The following is a 24613-nucleotide window of genomic DNA, read 5'->3' on the forward strand; positions in this document are numbered from 1 at the left end:
GAGAATAAAACACAGATATTGTAACTCATCACCTAGTAGATCAAAGTGAACAAAAGCTTACACTTCTATAAAGACAATTATAAATATGGCACTCAGCCATTCACTTCAAAATAACCATTATCATAAAATTTAAGCATTGTAAACAATAAAAATTCTAGGCAAGCACTGTATTGAAAGTATTTACCTTGAATTTTTGCATTTATAATTTTTGGAGTCTACCAGGGGCTTTTGGAAACCTCCACAATAAGCATGAAAATTTAGTAATGGAAATAATTCCCTAAATGTTTCCTCATTTCCAATTAATTAGCCTGTCAAATGTTCCACCAGCTCTGTTGCCGATTGTTTTTTGCAGCTATAACATCATAACTTCCTGGTTTCTTTCCTCCTCAAAGCCTTATCGCAAAAATTCAGGACTTCCCAAGCAAAATATGCATGAAAACTATAATGCTGAAGAAATGGTTCTCTGGGTTTCAAGTACACTGTCACAATTGGAACAGCATTTAAGTGGAGGGTGAATGTGTTAATGGAGTTAATCAAATAGTTTACTAGTCGCTTTAAGTGATTAAGACACAAAGTCAAATACAATGTTAAGAAGCTTTAGAATTAGCTTTGTCTATGAACACTGAGCAGATTACAGCAGAAAAACACAGTCTGTTCCAGGTAGAAAATCTGTCTGCATCCTCACCTCCCTATAACCCAGCATGAATTTTGTTTTATTAAAATTCATTCTTCAAAATGAATTTACCAAGAAGTACAAACTGATAAAATTCCCCACGTCTGAGCACATCCAGTACTGGCTCGTTTCCAACAAAATGTACCAGGTTTCCCCCCCCCACCATTGATAAGCATGGTAACCTGATATTCTACCAAGTTGAAGTAACTCTTAGACAGAAGTGCTATATTGCAAAAAATACCTTGAAACTTTATTATTACTTTTAATTGTTTTTCTAATTTCAACTAGAACTAAAAGCTATTGAATCAATCTTCACTCTAAGAGAAACAATACAAAGAACAATACATTTGAAAACAGCCACACAAGTTACAGATGAACACTAAAGCAGGGTCTCAAACTCTGTCCCAGAAAGGGGGCATCTGTGGCTGCAAGTTCTTTTTACCAATTTAATAACTGGCAGTCCATTGCAAATTTTTATCTCAGCAATTCGCCCTTTTATGATGCTCTTATTCTGTTGTCTAGCGGACACAAGAGTGGGTGATTTATTTTAGTAAACAATTTAGAAAGGTAGATTTTTGTCAAAGCTTTCATTTTTGAATTTATTTTTAAGGCAGAATCTGCTCTTAGACCTTAACTTAAAAAAAAAAAAATCACCAAGTACACAATGGTGCAATTGACACTGAAAGCTAATTAGGAGCAGCTACTTCAATGATATTTCTACTTACAGTATATATTCAACACTAATGAGCACCTTAAAAAAACAAGTCAATACTTTAACAAGTCGTACTTTAAAGAGGAGCTAAATTAAAGATGGAACTGGGTAATACAATGCATTGCTGTCAAAGATGCCCACAGAACAGAGTTTGAAAGAAAATGCTAAGACAGTGCATGCAAGTACTAATTCAAATTACATACCTATGATGATACACACACACACACACACAGTAGCTCATACATGTGAAAATAAAGCATATGCATAGTAAAAACAGAACTTTCCAAATGTTTTGCCCCCATGACAACCCCCTAGCTTAATAGGCCTGTGTATTTACATACAAAGGTAGATTTTAGAAAGGGAGAAGAGAAAAAAGCCAATTAAAAAAAAAAAAAAAAAAAAATTAAGGAAACATTTTTCATGGTCCATGACTCACATTTCACTTGTGACCTTTACCATCTTCCTTAATGTTAGGTCAAATGACAGACAAGTTATGTTGCATTTCTTTATCAAACACTGGTAAATTTCTGCATTTTGATGTTTTCATACAGTACCATATTATCACAGTTTTAAAGAGACTTTTTTAATGTCAGCAATACTCACTTTAATCTGTTTTAACAAAAATGCAAGTTAACAAGCAGTCAGTGTTTTTGGTGGCTGCTGGCTTGACACACGTATGCGCACAAGCATACATAATTACACATACTGTACATACATAGGCTACAGTGGACTCAAAGTATTCAGAACTCTTCACTTTCTACTCGCTTTGTTGTGTTGTAGATTTAATTTTTAATGGATAGATTCACCATTTTTCCCATCAATTTATACTCAATAACTCACAATGACAAAGTGAAAACATGTATTCAGAAAGGTTTGCAAATGTATTTAAAAAAAAATCAAAATCAAAATCAAAAACTGAAATCTCTCCTTCATGCAAGTATTCAGACCTTTAATTCAGTACATTGTAAAAGCCCCACTGGCAGAAATTACAGCTTTTATTCTACCTTGATATGTCTCTACAAGCTCACTTATGAAATGAAAGTCTTTTTATAGTTAGTTGTCCGGCCAAACTAAGTAACTGGTCAGGAAGGGCCAAGTTCAGGGAGATGACCAAGAACCCAACAGTCACTCTAAACCAGCTTCAGATGTTCTTTCTTGAGGTGAGAGAACCTGTCAGAAGGACAACCATCTCAGTAGCATTTCCTCAAATAAAAGGGTATATGGCAGTCCACTGAGACTTTTCCAAATGTCACCTAAAGGAATCTAAGAGCATGAGGAAAGAAAGAGAATCTGGTCTGACAAGACAAAAATTAAACTCTTTGGGGAGAACTCCAAACATTGTGTCTGGTGAAGACTAAGTGCTGCTCATCACCTGCCTAATATCATCCCTTCAGTAAACCATGGAGATGGCAGCATCATACTATGGGATGCTTCTCAGCAGCAGGGACTGGGAGACTGTTCAGAATTGACAGAAGGATTAATGCAGAGAGGTCCTGGAAGAAAACCTGCTTCACAGTGCACACAACCTCAGACTAAGTTGATGGTTCAGTTTTTATCAAGACAATGACCTGAAGCATATAGTTGAGTCAATGAAGAAGTGGCTTTGGTTCAGGTCTCTGACTGTCCTTGAGTGGTTTAGCCAAAGCCCAGACTTAATCCCCACAAAACATGCGTGAAGAGACCTGAACATATCAGTTTACAGACACTTTCCATCCAATCTGACAGAGCGTGAGAGGATCTGCCAAGAAAAATGGGACAAACTGCCAAAATCCAGTTGTGCAAATCTTGTAGAGGTATACCCATGAAGACCTATAATAATAATTCTTTGCATTTATATAGCGCTTCTCTCACTACTCAAAGGGCTCAGCAATTGCAGGTTAAGGGCCTTGCTCAAGGGCCCAACAGAGCAGAGTCCCTATTGGCATTTACAGGATTCGAACCGGCAACCTTCTAATTGCCAGTGCAGATCCCTAGCCTCAGAGCCACCACTCCACCTAAAGCTGTAATTACTGGCAAAGATGCTTCTACAAATTATTGAACTGAAAGTCTGAAGTTTTTGATTTTTAATAAATTTCTATACCTTTCTGTAAGCATATTTTCACTTTGTCATTAAGGGTTATTGAGTGTAGATTTATGGGGAAAAAATTGAGAATTTATCCATTTATCCAAAATAAATATATACTAGCTATGCAAGCCCATGCTGTAAAAAGTCCGGGCTCCTAGAAACTATTGTCAGAAAAAAATTGAAATGCAGAGCTGGCGGTTTAGTTTTATGGACGTGCTCATCCCCCTTGTCTATCAGTGGCTACTCGAGTTTCTTTCTCATTTGTCTTTCCTCGGCGGTTTCACTTTGGTGATGGAGTCGCTTTCTTTCATCTTCATGCTGTAGCCTCGTACTTCTTTCTTCTTCCAACTCGTTAACCTGGGGCCACCTTGCCAGCTCTTTGAGCTTCATGCTGTACCCTCAGACTTCCGGGCCGGACAGACAAACAGACAGACAGACAGACACTTCTATGCATAGATGTTTATTTATAAGATATATATACTGAGCAATCATTCAGTTGATACAGAGGACAAGTTGCAGGTAAATTGCACTTCTCAATAGAAAAATCTCTGTTTTGAGACACTCAGAGGTCCTCTCTAGCAATAATATGCCATTTGTATATGGATTATATCTGGATATAATTTGGCTGGATGAAACTTGTACCTGGTATTAAAATGCACTTCAAAATTTCAAATGGTATCCAGATAGAGTCCAAATGTAAAAATTCAACATAACATTTTTCAGAGTAAACTTTGCTGGCCAGGTAATACAGTCTGGAATCTTCACTAATTTACTTTTACTTCCAACCTGTTGGCCCCAAAGTTTTGGGATTCTGGGAGTAATTTGCTTGGAGAAAACAAAAATGAATACATCCTGCCCACAATCAGTCACCGTTATGTCCAGACTGTTCTCAGATTGCCATATGTACACCACCATTCAATTTACCCCCAGTTTAGGTATGGACCACTGTTTAAAGTGGCATGACCTCAAATTAAACACATGATCTTTTCATCTGTCAGTTGAGAGCTAAAAAACAATAATTTGCAACATTGTAAGATAATAATAAAATAAAGTAACTCTTAGTACTTTAGACACAGAGAGACAGTTGGGTTAGTGGGAATGGTAGAAAAATCACATCAGATATTAATTACCAGAAATGTGAACATTTTTACATTAATATCTAAAACAAATCACTGCAAGTCTGAAATTTTAAAATTGCATTCCTTAAATATCCTTCACATTTTCATCAGCTGTGGTCAAAAGCAGAATAATTTTTATTTTGTTAAATGTTTCTTTCCATTTAAGTTTTTAGCACATTTTATAATGAATATATTATTTGTTTATATATAATTTAATTCATTATGCACTTTACAATGTATATCATTTCTAGGACAGTGGCAAAAATAGACCTGTAATTATACTTGTAAACTGTTAATAAGCTTAATAACACCTATTAATAATGAAGTACTGCTGCTCCCATGATTCTAAATTGGATTAAGCTGGTTGGAAAGTATTTTGTAAACTGGCTCAATTAAAAAGAAGCCCTTGGTTATATCCAATCGCAGCAAACAGGAGGTGTGCTGGTCTGTGTTGTATGTTTAAATATCTGATTCGGAAAACTTGAATAAAGAAAACAAAATGAGCTCCAGACAGGACTATATTCAGGGTTTTTAAGGATCTTCTTTCTATGGATAAAAATTTTTGTTTCTGGGTTTATGTGCCTTGTGCTTCTAATCAATGAAAATAGGACAAAAAGAATCATGTTCCTCTTGTTTCTTTTCTTTTTTGTTTTTAAAATCACCACCTCAGGATATTTCTGTTCAGAATATGGTGGGGTGGGGGTGCCATTCTGTATTATCTGACCATTTTTATTGGCAGAATCAAGAATTTAGGAATTTTCACCAAAAAAGGGCTGATAACTATTTTACAGTGAGAAAGTCAATAGTTCCAAAAATGTACTTTTTCTGCAAAGACAAGAGATGGCAGTCATGCTATTAGACAAGCCATCTTTTAGCTTTTTCTCAACAAAGGAATTTTACATGTTTGACAGATGCCAAAAGTGTGCAACCACAAAGTATATTTCCAATAATGAAAGATTCTGGTGCTCCCATTATGGTATAGGGTTATTTTTTTTCTGGCATGGTTTAGATACACAAATTTCCTTTGAAGTTATAAATTCCCATGCATACAAAACACTTCTAAATTATCACATTTATCATATAGTGAAGTATTACTAACCTTCCGGGACTGAATGCTCTCACCCATAGGATGTGACAGAGCAAGACAATTTCCTCTGTCATTAACTGAAACATCAAATTAAGTGCTTTCTTAGGGAAGAAGTTTATTGTGTCCTTCTAACTGAGACACAGTGAACCTTTTATGTTCCATTACCCTAGAAAGTCAGTTTACAATAGTATTTCCTTTGCGCATTGTGTTTGTGTTGCAGCAGGTTTGCTTCATGATTGTTAGGGGCTGCTCAAGGCCTACACTAGGAACTGATGCTTCCAAATTCAGTCACAGGGGGATAAAAATAACAGCACACATAGCTACATATCCTTAGAATTGCACAATTTAATTTTGCATAATATGCTTGCCTACTAAATATTTATGATGCTTTTTAAATACAGGACTGATATGTGGTTTTTGTGGGGTCATTCACGGCTTTCACCTGCAGTTAAAAGTTAAATGGAAATCTCAACATGAACTTGTCAATGTACCACCCATATTGCCTATACTCATGATTTGTTTCTGGCCAGTGCACCTTCACCGTGGTGGTTACATACTCTTTCCATTAATAACCTCCCACAAATTATGACCAAAATATGATGTTAGCTTAATTGGTTGATCTAAAATTTCCAGAGGAAACTGTGTATGTGTGTCTGTGTGCGTGTGCCCTGGAATGGATTGGTGTCTCATCTAGGGTTACCTTCTACCTTTTACTCACTATCTTTCACCTTGAAATTGTATAACAGAGTTAGAAAATGGATGAATATTAGATTAAACATACAATCTTTACTCTAGAAATGCCAGGTTTAATATAGGGTTAGCAACAGACAGTAGTATTTTACAATATTCGGGTGTCTTTTTATCATGATATCAAACGAAAAGATTCAATTGGCATGTGAGAATCCCTTCAAAAGTAGAATATTTACTCCAGTAATATTTTACAATTACCAAATGTTACTACCAAATGTTATCCCTGAAGAAGGGGCCGGAGTTGCCTCGAAAGCTTGCATATCGTAATCTTTTTAGTTAGCCAATAAAAGGTGTCATTTTGCTTGGCTTTTCTCTACATTCATAATGGCTAACACGGTACAACACCCTAGTACTAGAAATGTTACTAAGTAGATAATTCGTGAAAAATGAGATGTATAGCAATTAGATGAAAATTTTATGTCCACTCAAGGTGAACGGACAAGTGTAAAACATGCCTGAATAGCACATACAATAAAGACAAATGATGCACATTTTCTCATATTTATGGATTCATGCTGCATGAATGCCACAAAAATGGTACATTACACAAAGAAATTAGAACTTTAACATTTCAGGTAAAAATAATTGGGTCATTGTAGGTGCCCAGTGTTTAAATGACGACAGATTCAGTTTCTCACCAAATTCCGAGCAAGTGAGATTTATAACACCTATGCAATGGTAACATAGGAAAAACAACTAATAGCAGAACATGTAGTTTGGTCATTAATTAATACTGTATACTTCCCTTTGAAAAAATGAAAAGAGGACACTACAGGAAAAAAAGAGGTAATAATGTACTTTCTGCAAAGGAACAACTTCATATTATTACAATGAGAGAGAAAATGTCACAAGCACAGAAAAAAAAACGTACAAAGAGGATTGTGTGGTGAAGTCATGTAAATAATAGAAAAACATGTTTCTGATAATATTCAGAAACTGTGATTTAGGGGAAAGATGGTTCAGGAAAAGAGATTTCTCATGTATGGTCATAAAAAATGAAAGATAAATTATTATGTATTGGCAAGAAAATGTGATTGTGTTATAGCAGAGGAAACAAAGGTAAGAAGAATCCCATCATACTTTTTTAATCAATTTTTTCAAATCACCAAGGTTTAGGAAACAGAAGCATATCTCAGTACTATCAGGCATAAGACTGATTTTTAACAGGAGCAGACTTATGTATTTACTTACAGTTTAGTGTCCCTACTTAATTAAACAAAGCTTTAGCATTTCAGAAGAAACTTGAGCTCCTGGAGAAAACACATACAGAGATATTGAAAATATGCAAACTTGCAAAATCCTCAGAAAGTGACCAGACTGAGATTGGAACCCAGATGAGCAGCACTGTTTACTCAGCACTCTAATGTACTGGTTTAAGAACTGGATATGAGCATTTATTATTGGGCAGAGTACAACAAGCAGTTCAGCATATAATTATAAAATGCACACCACAAAAAAAAAATGACACAGCATCATGCAGCACAATTTAATCACCAGAACCCCCAAGTACAAGAGACTGGGAGCACAGATTGATATTGTTCAACACAGTATCTGCACTCTCACAATATGCTCAGTCCCAAAGAGGTAAATGACTAGGTAGAATTAAGGCTGAAGTACAAGTTTAAAAGGAAGGGCAGGTTGACCTCATTCACCTTTTAGTTTTATCTAAATCGGACAAGCAGCGAGCATACAACTATTATAGCCCATCTGTTCACACTTGATGTTCATGTATGTTGAAGACTGTTACTTTAGATCCACTTTCACAAGGGAAAGAAGCAGGTGGTCACTGTATTCCTAACAGATATTTAAGGAAAACGACACCCACATGAAACCTATAGGTTTGTGGGAAAATGCACACAAAACATTGCAACTTACTTTACTGTGCTAATGTGCAACTTGAGAAATGATTATGCAGTACAAGATTTAAAATGGTTGAGGAAGAGGAACAACAAGTGGTCTAAGTCTCACTGTTAGTTTCTAAAACAGAGGAGAAAAACATGTCTTGTGCTGCTGCTGTTTTTCCCCTTAAATGGTGACGTAGGCTGTTCAAAACATCTTAACAGTGTTCACAAGCACAAATGTGGTTAGCCATACCATATGTTTTTCCATATTCACATTCCACTGGTCAATGTATTATACAGTTGATCTGATTTGAAATACAAGTATGAATAGAACCTGATTTAGGATTAACCACTCTCATTCAGTCTAATGGTGATTATGGCCTATCACATGGTTTACAGTGACACACACAGCAAATATAAAGATTCTACAATGCCTCTACAGTTCTGAGGCACTACGTATAAAATAAGTGCAAGTGGTCTTCAGAGTACAAGAATTTATGACATGTGCAACTGTTATTTCTTAGAATACAGTATGTCAATTTTATGATAATGACAATGATGATGATGATAATGTCTTATTGATAGCAGTTAAAATGTAATACATCCAACCTCACATACTCAAATGTGTAGACTTTAAAAGAAAGCTAGCACCCAACTCTTTACAAACTACTATCATACAACATACTACCAATTTATGGTAGTATCATGAGTGAATAGTAGGTAAAACTGTTTAGTGCTAAAATTTTCAATTAGTTCATCTATTTCAGATTTGGCTTCCCTTTAATACAGCTTGAGAGGAAGCTGGGGCCTAACTCAACAGCATCTGGACAAAGGTAGGAACCAATCTTGAATAGGATACTTAATCTAAACTCAGAGTAATCTAATTAATCTAGCACTCACATCTTTTGGGTGAGGGTGGTAACAATGTGTAAACATAAAGTGTGAATGAATAAAAAAAGGTTCTTGCAATAACTCTAATCACCATTCCATTATAGACACCAAAATCAAGTGTATGTTAAGTTGCCTTTGATCGCCTGTGAAGGATGGAACACTGTTTTATCACTGCAGCTTTATAGTTTCAATAACCCAAAATGATTTCTCATCAAAATTATTGTCTACATATAGTTTGCATACTGTGCCTGGGCTGTTACCCCCCAATCCCACTAGTGTGTCCATGCTAGTATAACTTGTGACCATATACTGGCCTGGTACAAATATGACAGATCACAGCCAGGACTATCTTGTAATCAATGTAAATCTATTCATGAGGGGTTGAGGGTTTTTACTGAGGAGATGGGGGAATTATGGGGCTCAGACTCCACATAAGCCCATAAAAAAAAGACAATTACAAAGAGGGATTAATATAATTACTATATTCCTTTTGATGGGAAAAAATTTGTGAAAACCATGCATATTCCTCATTTCATGAGTAAGGAAAAAAGACTATTATAATGGTTGATAAAACTGATTTTTATGTGCCACTTGTTGCATACATTTGGTTAGCAAGTCTTGCACCATCTGGCTGCAGAATTTAGGACTGTTCAGTAAAAACAAGCTTTATCTGCTCAAATGTACTGAAGTATAAAGAAAGTAAAATACTAAAATACTGTTCACTTCAGCAAATTCATTGTGTACCACTCTGCCTCCCCATTTGTAAACCCCCACCCCCACCACTGCATGAAACCAATTTATTTATCTAAAAGAGAAATCCAGCTGGTTTCTTAAACAGCACACTTAAAGATAACCAAAGTCGGAGACGCCCACCCTCGTCTTTTTCTGAGAAACCTTTACATGAACCAGGAAATGGATAGAAGGTGTGAATGAACTATTCAAGACTAAAAATGTGAAACTCTTTTTGCTAGTGCATCCATTTGTTTTGAATATAGTTCATGATTTTACTTTCTGCCTTGTACCATTTTGACCTCACTCATGAGCTAGAGAGTTAACAGAATTTCCTTATGTCATGGTTACTGTTCTCCTGGAAAAGAACATTAAGTTTTTTAACACTCCTAGTTTTGTATTCAGAGACAATGGTAACATTTATCTTTGATCACAGCTGGTCTGGGACCTTACCCTTCCCTCTTTATAGTTTAAGTACATGGCACTCGACAGATTAAACTTTGATATTTCACATGAATCTTGAAAATTAGACTTCAAAGGGAATCATTCAGTAGTGACACCTTGGCAAAACACATCTCACAAAGTTCACTCTGTTTATTAAAAAAAAGAAAAAGAAAATCTTCTGACCATAGGAAACAATGCATCTGGGATCATTTGTTATTACAGCAGTATGAAGGGAAGCCACATGGGACCTTTTCAAGATCAGAAGAAACATCTCATTTTTAACTGTGTGAATCCTGTAATTGCTCTTCAAAACTTCAGGAAGCATCTAATTCTACCATTGCCCCTGAACCATTAGTTTTATCCCAGTTGTTCAGAGAAACAGTCCAGAGAATTTAGAGTATTTTATAATAATAATTAAAATACTGTCCATGACCCCAAAATGCAGAAATTTATTAAACTATTTTACACCTATAAGTTGAATATAGTTTAATCGCCTCAAATGGGGTGAAAAAAGGGAAAATCTACCTAAAAACCTTGGAGCCAAACTGAATACTGAATAGTTCTGGTTTACAATTAATTAGTTTTCATGCTTATGCATATAAAGGAAATTAATCTATTACATATTTCATTGTCATACAACATACAAAACAAAAATAGTTTAAAAACTAAGTCATTTTTTTAATAATAAGTCTAACATTTACCATACAAATACCAAATAACCAAAGAAATGGCAAGTTAATTTACCTCGACTGATTCGTTGCTTTTCTCCCGACAGAATTCCTGGAGTGTCAATAATGCTGATACTTTCCAGGACAGGATTGGGAATCTGTGCACACATGAACCTAAAAAACCAGAACAGTGCATAAATTAAAAAGCGTGTCTATACACTTACTCTACTTTGGAGTGTGTGATAATTGGCAAAAAATATACCTGTATCTCAATATTTTCTAGGACTTTGTAGATAACAATAATTGGATGATATTTTGCAACATTTAAAAACATGTTTGTAAGTCTTACTGATCTAGCTTGGTCTTTTTAATAGTATATTAATTGTAGCTTACTAATGAGACTAATGGAAACAACAGTGAAAACAAGTCTTATTTATTTATTTACTTAAAACCAAAGTAAAATAACACAAAAGTCAAAGTATTACTGAGATCAAACGGTACAAGTATTAAAATAAACCATTTTAAAGTGGCTGACAGGAGTTACACAAAAGACCAACAAAACTATTATAATGACAAAATTTTAAACAGACACTTACCCTTAATTTAAACAAGATATGAATCCTAAGGAAATAAAATACTAATCATAATTTAACTACAAGGCATGAACATTACAGTCTGGATCAACATAAACCGCTTTGCTATAAGGTGAATTGTGCAGCCTACAAGCAAGAATAAAAAAATCTCCTATACTGTTTTATTATAGTGTAAAAAAACAGTTCTGTCAAGTACTGCACATGAAAAAAAAACTATCATCTATAAATATATATAAATATATATATATATATTTACATTTATATATATATATATATATATATATAAATATAAATATATAAATATATATATATATATATATATAATATTTATATATATACAGTAATCCCTCGCTACTTCGCGGTTCACTTTTCGCGGATTCACGACTTCGCGGGTTTTTAAATACAAGTGATTGCCCGCCTATCGCGGAAGTTATGTTCCAGACCCATCAGCAACAGGAGAAAATCCGCGATATAGAAAGACCATATAAATAAACATTTTTATAGTTTAAGCCTTAAAATACCCATCCCACATGCTTTAAACACATGTAAACTTATAAAACACACTTTGTTAACACATATGATATGTGGATGTTGGGCTAAGGATATGAGTAACATCTCACTATTATAAAACATTTTAACTTCACGCAAGACAAGACAGTGAGACAGGAAAATTGGTGATGTACACCTAAAAGCCTGATTGTACAGGCTTTTCAATTATTGACACGCAGAGCGACAAGCAGCACAAAGCCAGCACATAGTTCACTTCTCCTTAGCGTTCATTCAGCTCCCCACCCCCTTGACAATGCGAAGTGGCAGGAGCATACTGCACTTCCGGGAAGGGGGGGTTTGAGCGAAGGTGCGTTCAGCTCTCACACCCCCCAAACACACACACAAACACACTCCTCCTTCCGAACGCGCAGAGCGACAAGCAGGCATTTTGGCAGAAGCAGCACAAAGTCAATTTCTGCTCAGCGTGAGTTCAGCTGCCCCCCTTCACAAAGCGAGTGCAGACACATTGACATCTGATCGCTGTGTGCAGTGTTGGTCTGAGGTGTTTAAGAATGTAGAAAGTGTTTAAGAGCATAGGAAGTGTTTATAAGAGCGTGGGAAAGGTTAACAAGAGATTGAGAAAGGTTTATAAGAGTGTGGGAAGGGTTTATAAAGCCTTAAAATATGTATAAATAATAAAATAAATATAGGTCGCTACTTCGCGGATTTTCACTTATCGCGGGGGGCTCTGGAACGTAACCCCCGCGATAGGTGAGGGATTACTGACTATATATATATATATATATATATATATATATATATATATATATATATATATATATATATATATATATATATATATATATTGCACAAAGATACAAAAACATTTTTAAACAAATTACTAACTTCAAGTTCTGTCCAATGTTGCACAAAGATACCAGAAAAAAAAAGAAACCATTGTAAAATGCTACTGAGGAAACTCCACGTTGTGTGACAGAATCACCAGTCTGTTCTCAGTGTCTAGTTTCAGAGCAGCATGGTTACGTTTCAACATTTTCTCCAGTGCTGAAAACCCTCACAGAACGGCTGCTTGTAGCAGGGATGCACAGGCACTTTTTTGCTAGTTTTCCCAATTTGGGGGAATGCACTTCTTGTGTTTTCCACAGCTTAAGTGGATTTACTTCACAGTCCACCTCAGGTATCATTAAGTAGTTCTTAATCTCTTTTTCAGCGGCAGTGTAAAAAGCCACCAAAGGACTTTTTCTTTTTTGCTTCCTCCCTTGTGTCATCACCTGTTCCAACTTCAGCAGCCATTGTGGCAGGATGGAGCGGTCATCTGTCTGAGAGTTTTAAATAATGAAAGAAAAAAATGTGCTTTGGAATTGAGGAACCCAAACCAAGATGGCTTGCAAAAAAAAAACACACCCAACAAAAATGAAGGTGATCAAGCAGTATGAGGGAGGAAAGAAAGCGAATGCAGTCTTAAGTTATCCCATTGTAACTAGTGTTCCAACGCACGCGCTGTACTATTGCACTCTAGCTTTGAATCCGCTTAACCTCCAAAGCTTCTGCATTGTGACTTATAACGTGCTACTTCATGCAAACCGCCACGAAGGGGTAATGAAACCACATTGAACTCCTTTATCTGTTAATGTTCCTCCTCTCACAGTTAACACAATGGATACTGGGAGAGGCTCACACTGATAACATAACACAGACAAAGAGGCTTTTTTTTTTATTAGTTTTTGCAAAGTGAGCGACATACTCAATATCAGCTTGCACATCATTAAAACGACGATTAAGATATTATTGTAGATGGTACATATCACACACTTCTAACTCCACTGATGCTAAAATATTGATGTGACACTTAATGTGTTACAGTTGATTTGGCAATCACTGTTTTCAGGCGTGCTGGGAAGAAATAGAGAAATGAGTAAACTAATCATCATTATTGTTACTAACTGGCGATATGTGCATGTATTCAGGCAGTAATATTAATGGTCCTCACATTCCTAAACAGTGCAAAGTTTGCTTGCAGTGATAAGGTTACATTGGCCACGCGTGAGTTGGGTACAAACAGAAGGGTAGTTCACATCACTGTTCTTACTAACTTCCACAGGTGCACCTTGGAAACTATCCTCATGGACTGCACCACATCCTGGTATGACATCTGCTCGATTTAAGAATGTAGAGCACTGCAGAGGGTGGAGTAGGCACTGGCACCACAGAATATTACTAGTACCCAGCTGCCTTCTATTAGGAAATTTACAACACTTTCTTCCCGTGAAAGGCAAACAGAATAATTAAAGTCCTCAGCCATCCTTCTCAGATGCTTTTCTCACATTGTGACAAATGGTATATGGCAATAGGCCTTCACACCAGTAGATTCAGGAACAGTTTCTATCCAAAGCTGTAAGGTTGCTGAACAGTCAATCATAGCATAGCAATCACAGCAAAATAAACAGTGTGTATAAATACATAATGCTTGTAGTTGCAAATACATATTGTATATGATTGTATACACAGAACATGCTGCATTATAAGTATACTTTTTTTGTTTTTTTGTCAGCTGTTATGTGGATACATGCAAGTAAGAATTTCATTGTATTATATGCACGTGTGACAGTAAACTTCACTTGATTTGTGCTGATCCTGTGATGCACTGGTGCTCTTTCCAGGGATCTTTCTTGCCTTATGCCCAGAGGTGCTGGCATAGATTAGTCTTTCAAGAGAATTTTGAGAACCTGTTCATGTACACATTCATTTCATCTTTTTCAAAAGATCCACTCAGCATTAAATTATCATCACACTTGTCCCCTTTAAAACATATCTTTGTCTGTCAAATTAAAATAATGTGATTAATGACGTTCTCTTCATAACCAAGTTACTGTAGCTTCTTAGTATTATTTTGTAATGTAAGCATCACTCAGTCAACATCATCTTACAGTGATGATTTCTGTGTATTTTACATGTTATACCTTTACTGGTAGTTGTGAATCCTGCTTATTATTAAAAGGCACTATTTCAAATAAAACTGGGTGACTCAGTACAAATAACCAAATGCTCTGATTTATGAAACCATTTTGGTTTCACTACTTAACGTGGAAATCTCTTTCACCTACATCAAACAAAACCCATCCTGCAAATAATATTACTATTTTATGTATAATGGACATATCTGTTTTAAACAGAACAAATGGATGTTGCAGTACTAAGACAGGCAGAAACAATGGAACTGTAACTTTACAGATAGTTCTATGCTGAAACTTAATGATTGTCAGAAGCAAATTAAAAAAAAATCTCTTGTCAAAAGGCATGCCAGATGATTAGGAAACTCAAAGTAATGCAAAAGACTGCTAAGAATATGAACCATTTAGTTGGTTCTTTAAAACTTTTTCTACTGTTAGTAGTAATGGATTAAGGTTTTATTTTTAACCAGAGTACTAAAGGAACCCACTGATATTCATTTTTAAAATGTGCATGTAATGTACTTTGCACAAGGGTCAGTGAAATAGGAAATGTCAGCAGAAAGGAAGAACTAACGGGTGGACAGAGACAGGACATCCTTCTGCTTTTACACACATCGCTGTTAAAATAAATAAATATATGCCTTAAATAGTTAAAGGAAAATATGGAAACAAAATAGTTATACACTTAAGTCAGAACTTCTTAGAAATAATGTTCTTTCTTTTTTTAAAATACATCTTCAATACATATACATAGATTCATTTTAAGAAATCAAATACTCTAGTTCAAAGTTTCCAATGTTTTTGAAATATTTCTGATTCGTGCTTTCTTATTCCTATGTTACTTAACAGCAGAAAATTCAAAGTTCTTTAAAGCAAAAACTACTTACTGCTGAGCAGAGTAGATGAGGTAAAATTAAGGTTCCATTACTATACTTCACTCTGTCTGTAGCTCTTTCCTGTCTTGAGTCCAGAGCTTCCAGGATAAGCTCTATGTCCACACCATGGTGGATTTGATCAAGCAGACTTTTGTATTATTCTAGTAGTCAAGTAAAAACATCTTTTTGAGAAATTAATAGAAGATAAAAAGCTACTAAAATGTTACAGTTCCCTTGTAGAAAATGATTGCTTCCAAATATAGAGTACTTGTGAATTTAGTTCTTTTTTGTTTTATAAATATTGTCATGAGAAAATGTATCAATATCAAGGAGGTCTGTAGAAACTTAAACTTAATACCATAATATTTCATTTATTTTCTGAACCTGCAGCACTGGGCACAAGGGGGGAAAAAACTCTTGGTGTGACTTGAGATGAAAATCAAATACATATTACATTTACAGTACATATAGTTTCATCACACAGTCCAGTTTTGAATCTGCAGTTTCGAGTATTAATCATCAGTTGCAGTATTAATTATTTTTTGCAAATTTTTCAAGAAACACTCAAAAATGCTAAGGAATTCACATTTGCTTTCACTAAAGGACATTAAAAAAACTAAGTTAACTTGAAAGACATACTTGCACGATTATATAATTTGAGCTGTAGAAGTGAAGTGGCATTGTTCATTAAGATTCTTTCAAGACTTCTTAATGTTTATAACCCTTGATGCCATTAATAGGCACTCCTCATCCAAGTCTTTACTTTCTAATCATATACAAAGCTTTTTCATTTTTCAAAACTCCCATACTCTAAACACAGTGCATTTGGTCACTTGTGTTGTGGCAGAATTGTTTCCTACTGCAGTGCCACAAAAATGTTTTTTCTCATTTCCTTAACACAGAGCATAGTGGAATCTTTCATGCCATACACATGAGCCATTTTGTGTACTTCAGTCCACTTTCATTAAAAAAACTTAATTTTCCTCCATTTATCACCACTCCCATTTTTTTTCTTGAATCCATTTCCAGGGTCTGGTACTGCTCTAGTAAGCAGAGAAACAGAGCACACAGCATGTCACAGACTGAAAGTCATGTGCATACATGCCAGCTTTGTAGTGTACAAAATTTAATTAACAATATATAAAAAAAAAATAACCAGTCAGTTAGAAAAAACACAAAAATGAAAATGCCAGATACCTAATTTCACAGGAACATATAGAAAAAAAACTAATAGCTTTAAAAACTGGTTTTCTTCTTTCTGCAGCCCCATTTAAATGCTTTATGTGACAGCAGATTATGTGATATTGAATAGAGGACTACTGGTACCAATTTTTGGTCCACTCTCAGACAGAACTAACTTAATTCTTGCACATTCACTAAACTTTTTTGTTCTCCCATCTTTCTCGCATAAAAACCATTATTCTACCCTTGCACCAGTTGCTTCTTGAACCTAAGGTTAGAAGGATGCATCACATTAATTTTTTTCCAATATTACTTCAGCCTGTTTGAGTGGGTTTTATGTTACACCTGTCCATCTTATGCCTGTAGCACCAACACTGCATCGTGTTTCACAAAGTATCGAGGCTGATTCCTTGTGACTCAAGGTGGTACATCCATCTAAAATAGATTTTAAAATTTACAACTGATAATAAGCACATGGGAGCTGTCAAACTAATAATAATCTGCCATTTGCTTCACTGATTATTACCATTGTTATTTCCCCAAGGACATCAAAGGGTCAATTTATCTTGAATATGTACAGGTAGAAAACATTGCCGTCTGTGAGGAAATTCTAACACTTTTGTTATCGCTTCAAAATCAAAATGTTATTCACATTATATTATGCAAATTACTTTTGAAATACTTTGCATCTTATATTCAACCAAGCTAAAGTAAGTACTTATCAGTCCAAATATTTGTGACACTACATAAACATTTCTTACAAATAATACTCATATGGTACACTTATTTCATATTCAAATCTGTGTTTGGATCCAATATACTAATATGTGAAAGGATATTAAACCATCATAGTTAAGCTCAGAGGCTTTAGCTTGTTTAAACATTTTTTTCATTTTAGAAGGAGTCCATCGACACTGATTTTATTTACTATTGATATCAAATCTTTTGCTATCTACTTTAGCAAACAACCACAGTTTCGGGGAATTTTAAGGAATGACTTAAACATAAAGGAGTTCTTTATATAGACCACATAATGCAATATTCCAAGTTCACTTTATTGGACTAATTTTCTTGCTTATTTTTTCAAAGCAGTGATGTAGCTACGGGCAATCTGCTATTTGGAGTTATACGAGAGTGGAACTGCCTTGCACAATCGCTTTCATTACACTGCTAGCTTGTCTGTATCACAATGGGAGACAGATTTGTTGTGCAAGATGAAATAGGAGATGATAAAAAGAAGAAACTCAGAAGGAGAAAAAAAAAAGGGAAAATTCATTAAAATGTGACACTTCTAATTGACAAATGCTGACGACCATCCTTACCTAGACAAAAGGTTGTTTATAATTTTTATATTTTGGCTTTCTAGTTGCTTTAGTAATATCTGATGGCGTGCATATACTCCTCCTTTTTTTGTCTAGCATCTTTTATTGGGTGGAGAAGAAAAATTTAAAACATGTAAACAATTCCATCTTACTGGTTAATCTGTAAGTATTTTAATATACTATCATAATTTAGGACAACACTGCAAAGTAATAAAAGACTAAGTGAAGAAATTTACATCAGAAATTTGTACGAGCTATTACCAAATACTTCAGATGTCACAATGCTATTAACATAAAAGTCTAAGGGGAAAAGAAATTATAAACATTACAAAATATAAATGAAAAAAATATGATAAAAAAAAAGTCTTCATTGTGGGGATATTTTTTTTTGTACATACAAATTATATTTAAAAATTAGTTTCTGCTCTACAACCAGGGGCCATGGAGCCTGTTGTAACATAGTACCTTTTTACAAGACTCTGGCTGAGAATTTTCTAGTTTTCAATGCTTTCAAAATTGCGTATTAACATTATTTTACTATATACTAAGTGGAAACTGTGTTTCTGCCGTGTCCTTGATTATGTGGTGTGGATTCCAAAAGGAGGCCATGCTAGGTTTCTGCAGTTTTTTCATTTAATCCAGCCTCATTCCAACTGACTGACTCATTTTACCCTAGGAAAAAAAAAATCATTGGAAATTATTTAAAAAATGCTAACTCCAGCAGCAAAAGTTTAAGTTAGAGAAGGAAAAGGAAAAACAGAACTTGGTTATGTATGTTTGATCTCAACACAGCACACCATTTGTAGTACTCTGCAGATTTTTTTTAGCTACTCACACAGGAAAAGCATAGGGATTTACCTGGCAAATGGTAATTCATATAATGTGACTTCCCATATGTCAACTACATTTTATTTTAAACTAAAAATGAACAAACATATGAAAACAGAATACATTTATTTTTGTTTTTTAATTTCATGTGGCATTCTAGAGAATAAACTTAGGGGAAAAAAGTCAAAGATAAAGAAGCACTATGTGGCAAAACATTTCCATATCTGACAAAGGGTAGCTTTTTACACTGTATTTCTTTGAAAGTTTCACAGTAGCTTTCATAGGATTTACATAGTGTGAAAGTAAACTAGTACAAGAGGTTAAAAATCTTGACACCTGAGTAAAACACTCAGAAGTGAAAGTTTGCTTAAAATTAAGCTAATGTTCCATTCATAAATTTTCTTTATCATGACTGCACTAAATCTAAGCATGTCCTGGCATCATCATGCATGAGGCAGGAATGTTAGTTTGAGATTGGAACATGAAAATCTCCAGATTTCCAACATACAGGCAATGAAGCAATGTTGCAGCCTCATAATGTACAGACCCAGATTTGCAGATTCGCTTTTTGTTTACATGGGTCTCTTTTGGATACTCAAATTTTGGACCTAATTTAAAAAGACTGTTGTACAAAACTAGTGACAGTTCTAGGTTGTTAACTGCTTACAAAGAACAGAACAACTTAGTGTGTCAAGTGTGTAGTAGAGGTGCTTCATTTCTGATTAAATTACTCATAAAAAAAATAGATTACTGGTATATACATCTTACTGCACACCATTTACACTGGCCCAGATTGTACACGAATAAATAGTTAAAATTACTTAAAAATGCACTAAGACTATGGCAATCAGGAGGGACTTTTAGAATGTTATAAGAATGGGTTAGTAAGAGGCACAAGTGTGAGATATTGGAGTTATATACCTAACTGACAGGGATTAAAAAACATCTACATGGCAATACTGGTCCTACTGGGTATGACGAATATTGCTTAAATCAAAGAGAGAAACAGTAGACAATCAAACATACAATGAATCACTGAGAATACATGACATCTCACCCAGGAAAAAAAATGCAAAAATCAACACCTTGGAAACTCTTAAGTAAATGAAATGCTGTTTTGTATCCATTATAGGTTTTTAGTTACCATGGCAGCACTTTCATACATTTCTGACCCAAGAACACAAATGTATGCAGCACACAGTAACTGTGACCAAGATTACTACAATCACAACACAAACAAACTCAAGATTCTGCTAGGCATTCCTTGTTGGTTAATAAATTAAGATAAGCATGTTATTGCATTCATTTCTAATCTATCTCCTGCTTCTACATCATTCTCTGTACTAGGCTTATACGGTTATTGTTAACAGTTATTACAGGATTAGCACACACCTATAATGGTAATTTTATAATCACAAAACTACATTTCTATAAACACTGTATAAAGTCTAAAAGCACAGACATGACAAACAGTTTGGACATTTACACTCCTAGGTAACATCACTCTCAAGAGAGCAATACAAATACAGCCTCAAATATTACATTTGCTAGAGTTACAATATTGCCAGCTCTCCACAACAATCCTGTTTTGGGTAACTGATTTGGAAAAGGGATGTTTTAACTGATCAGTTTGCAGTGTTACAATGCAGGTGAGAGACTACAAATTACAGAGTTGCATTAAATCCTGTCTAGAGGCTTACAGGTCCTGATTGAAAAAAGGGGATAAATCTGCTGGTGCTCCAAAAGTTGTTACAACAACAACATTTATTTATATAGCACATTTTCATACAAAAAAGTACCTCAAAGTGCTTTACATAATGAAGAAAAGAAAAATAAGACAAAATAAGAAATTAAAATAAGACATTAGTTAACATAGAAAAACAGTAAGGTCCGATGGCCAGGGGGGACAGAATGTGTGTGTGTGTGTGTGTGTGTGTGTTTGCCATTGCACAGCATTGGTCACTAACAGCTGCTTTTATATCATCAAGTTTATTCTTTCCATTCTATATGAAAACAGAAGAGATGTTTTTCCCCCCCGACCATCACTACCAACTACTTAAATAACATATTAAAAATATTTTTGAGGAGCATTCCTTTAAAAACCATCCAAGGTATAACTTTAAACCAAACCTGTGCTGCAATTCAAGTCGAGAATACCATATTTCTGATGATAAACTAATGTTTGCTTAAATTACATACAGGCATTCTCAGTAATATTTCCATATTTATGTTGTACATTGCGATTTATTAATGTTGATAAAAAGTAACATAGAATGCACTGCTGGTGGAACATACATTAACTGCAACCAACACACATAGCCAACAGTATTGATAACCTTCCACTATTTAAAAAAAAAAGATTTACAATTTTTCCATTAAATAAATAGAAAGTGACAAAAGTAATTGGCACCCACCATTCTTTATCCTATATTCCACAGAGCTAATTTTTAAAAATTAAACAAATTAAAATGATATGGACAAAATTATTGGGACCCCTAACCTAATACAGTACTAAAAGAATTGTGGGTGCCAGTTATATTTGACAGTTTCAACTTATTTATGATTTAAGATGTGAAGAGGTAGAGGAAGTGACTGTGATGGTGGTAGGGATGAGAACGGCGCCCGTATGCATGCGCTATACGGTCGCCCCGCTGCCAAGAGCGGATTCTACAATAAAATAAAATAAAAGAGGAATAACCTTGGAGGTCACTCTGAAAGCAGATAGTAGAGGTCATGTAGTATATGTGTACCAAATTTCAGGTCAATAGGTCAAACGGTTTGCGAGCTACAGGTGATTTAAAATCCTGGACAGACAAACTAACAGCCATGGTAGCGTATTATATATAAAGAAATTCCACAGATTAAAATATGACAACCATTATGTGTGGATTATTAGATTTATAAAATTTAACTAAGCAATAAAACTCTTTTGTAATCGTATTCTGGTAGTTTACTAATCACAAATAAAGGTTTCAGTGTTGTATCCACCAAGGAGAGTTTTAGCGAGTCATATTAAGATAATTTCATAGTTACACTGTTTAAAATATAAAGTATCATAGCAGCGCAGAACAGCAAAGACTGTACTGTGATGGATATCCTCCTCCACAAAATGTACAGTGAACAGGTGCAAATCATCAGAAAACCACTTTTAAGTTTGAAGTGTTCATGTAAATAGCAATTGAACAAGGGAGGGCCCAGCATGGTTTATCTTGCTCAGTGCTCATGAACAGAGTTTCTTTTCTCCCTTCCATTTGTCTAGATGTTTTCACAAAGTTGCTTGACAAAGAGAGTGAGAGAGAGCATTCCTGCTCGCAGTCAAATTAAAAGAGCCCAGTCTTTCCTTGATGTAAGACAGTCTTGTATTGAAAGGTTTTCCTCCCTTGTACATGCACTACTCTGTACTTGACCTGGAATTCAGAAAGAATGATTTATATTTTACAACACTATTTAGTAAGATTATCATTACTACTATCAGAAATTTGCAGAGCCTTGGTAAAGGAAAAAAGGTATCTTGGGCATTTGTAAAAATGTATGTACATACTGAATTGAGCCCTAAAGAATGCTGTTCTGTTTTAGGTATATATGTAAAAAGCATATAATGTAAATGTTAAGTGTGCTATCAAAAAAACAACTGAAAAAAAAGCTAGAATACTGATTTAATCATGGCATACATTTACAAATGCTCTCTTAGGTATATATTCAAAAGACATGGATGTTAGATTGAATGGCAGCTATAAATTGGCCCTGTAAAACGGAGAGTGTGTGTCACGTGACAGGCAGGCATTCTATAAATAGTTTGTTCCTGTGGTGTATTCAGTAGTATTTGAATAGGTTCTTGCTTCCTACAACACTATAATGGATCAACTGAATTGGTTTTTAAAATATAATCTTTTAATTTTAAATTTCCAATTAAACATTTTTTCTAAAGCATTCCTCTCCCCTTTCTTTAATCCCTGGATCTACTGCTGTGTATAAACATACATATGCCTTGTCACACACATGTGCATAGGAGGCAGTCAATAGGCTTAACTGAGGGTAAAATGCTGGGTCAGGGGTTGACGAAATGCACAAATGTCTTTTCTCCCTCCTCTGCAGATCACCAGAAGGAAAGACCACCTCAACCCCAACCAAGTTCCACTCTCATCTCCAGACCATACCCTCCTACTGACCTCACTTCCACCTGTTCCTTGTTGGACCCTCCTCTTCTTCCCCACTGCCTATAAAACCAGCCACTTGTCTTTCCCAGGCAGTCCAGTTTTGGACAGTCTTTTAAGACTTCTCAGCAGTGCCACAATATACAGGGTGGAAGCCCAAACTTTCTCTGTCTTTGTGCTTCTTTCTTACAGCCTGTGTTCCTTATTTGTAGTGTATCCTCAAAACATCTAGAATTGTGTATAATAGGTGTACATGTTTACTTACCATTAATGTCTTGCTTTCTAACTAGTGGCCTGGCACAACACATCACCCAATAAAATATATATAATGGAGTGTTTCTTTAACTGCTAACTACTGTATTTCTGCATGTTTCAGTCTGTTGGCAGAAATTCAACCACAGCTAACCTTTGAAAAATAAAAACTTAAAAAACTATTATCCATCTGTAAAACCAGTGTCCTCATTTATAGACTTGTGTTCACAAATTTTTTTCTCTACCACAAACGTTACTGTTAATTGAAAAAAAATCATATGCGTTTTATGACATTGAATTGTCCAAAGAAAAGATTTATAGCTGTAATAGCAGGGTCTTCAGACCTCCAATAGATTAAAGAAGTGAATGATCTAGACCAGACCTGGGCATTTTACGGCCCGTGGGCCACATTCGGCCCGCTGACTACCTTTGACCGGCCCGCGTGAGTTTGTAGTAAAAGTGTACCGAAATCTATTACTTTGTGATAGGTGCACGAAATACAGTTACACGGTTTTTATTTTGAAGGCCACTATTGTTTTTCTTAATTATCAGTGCGCTTATGCACGTCAACGAATGTGCTGAACAGCTTCCAAGAAATTAGCTCTTAGCCCTTAAATATGTCAGCCAACGTTAAAAAAAGAAAAACTGACGCAGAATGTACCATTTTTAACAAGGCGTGGACTTCTAAATATTTATTTGCTGAAATCATAGGTAAAGCTGTGTGCTTAGTGTGTAGAGAACATATAGCAGTGTTTAAGGAATACAATTTGAATCGCTATTACGAGAGTAAACACAGAGAAAAATACAAGAATTTCACTGATTCTAGCTAAACTGCAAAAACAACACGGGATTTTTTTACAAAGCTCCATTCATACAGGGATGTAGCAGTCAGGACTAGCTTTGTAATATCCCACAAAATTGCAAGATACAGTGAACAATTCTCTGATGGGGAGTTCAAAGACTGTTTG

The 24613-nt window shown here is 35.1% G+C and overlaps 1 protein-coding gene across 1 annotated transcript in view; it reads right to left on the reverse strand.

Annotated features, from left to right (window-relative positions):
• Window positions 1–24613, reverse strand: part of LOC114657979 (EH domain-containing protein 1) — a 92632-nt gene that overhangs the window by 43095 nt on the left and 24924 nt on the right. Inside the window, exon 2 of the mRNA XM_028809985.2 lies at window positions 11055–11152. Within this exon, the coding sequence (XP_028665818.1) occupies window positions 11055–11152 (98 nt within the window). The remainder of the gene's footprint in view (window positions 1–11054; window positions 11153–24613) is intronic.

Source organism: Erpetoichthys calabaricus, chromosome 1 (genome assembly GCF_900747795.2).
Source record: "Erpetoichthys calabaricus chromosome 1, fErpCal1.3, whole genome shotgun sequence".
Classification (NCBI taxonomy): domain Eukaryota; kingdom Metazoa; phylum Chordata; class Cladistia; order Polypteriformes; family Polypteridae; genus Erpetoichthys; species Erpetoichthys calabaricus.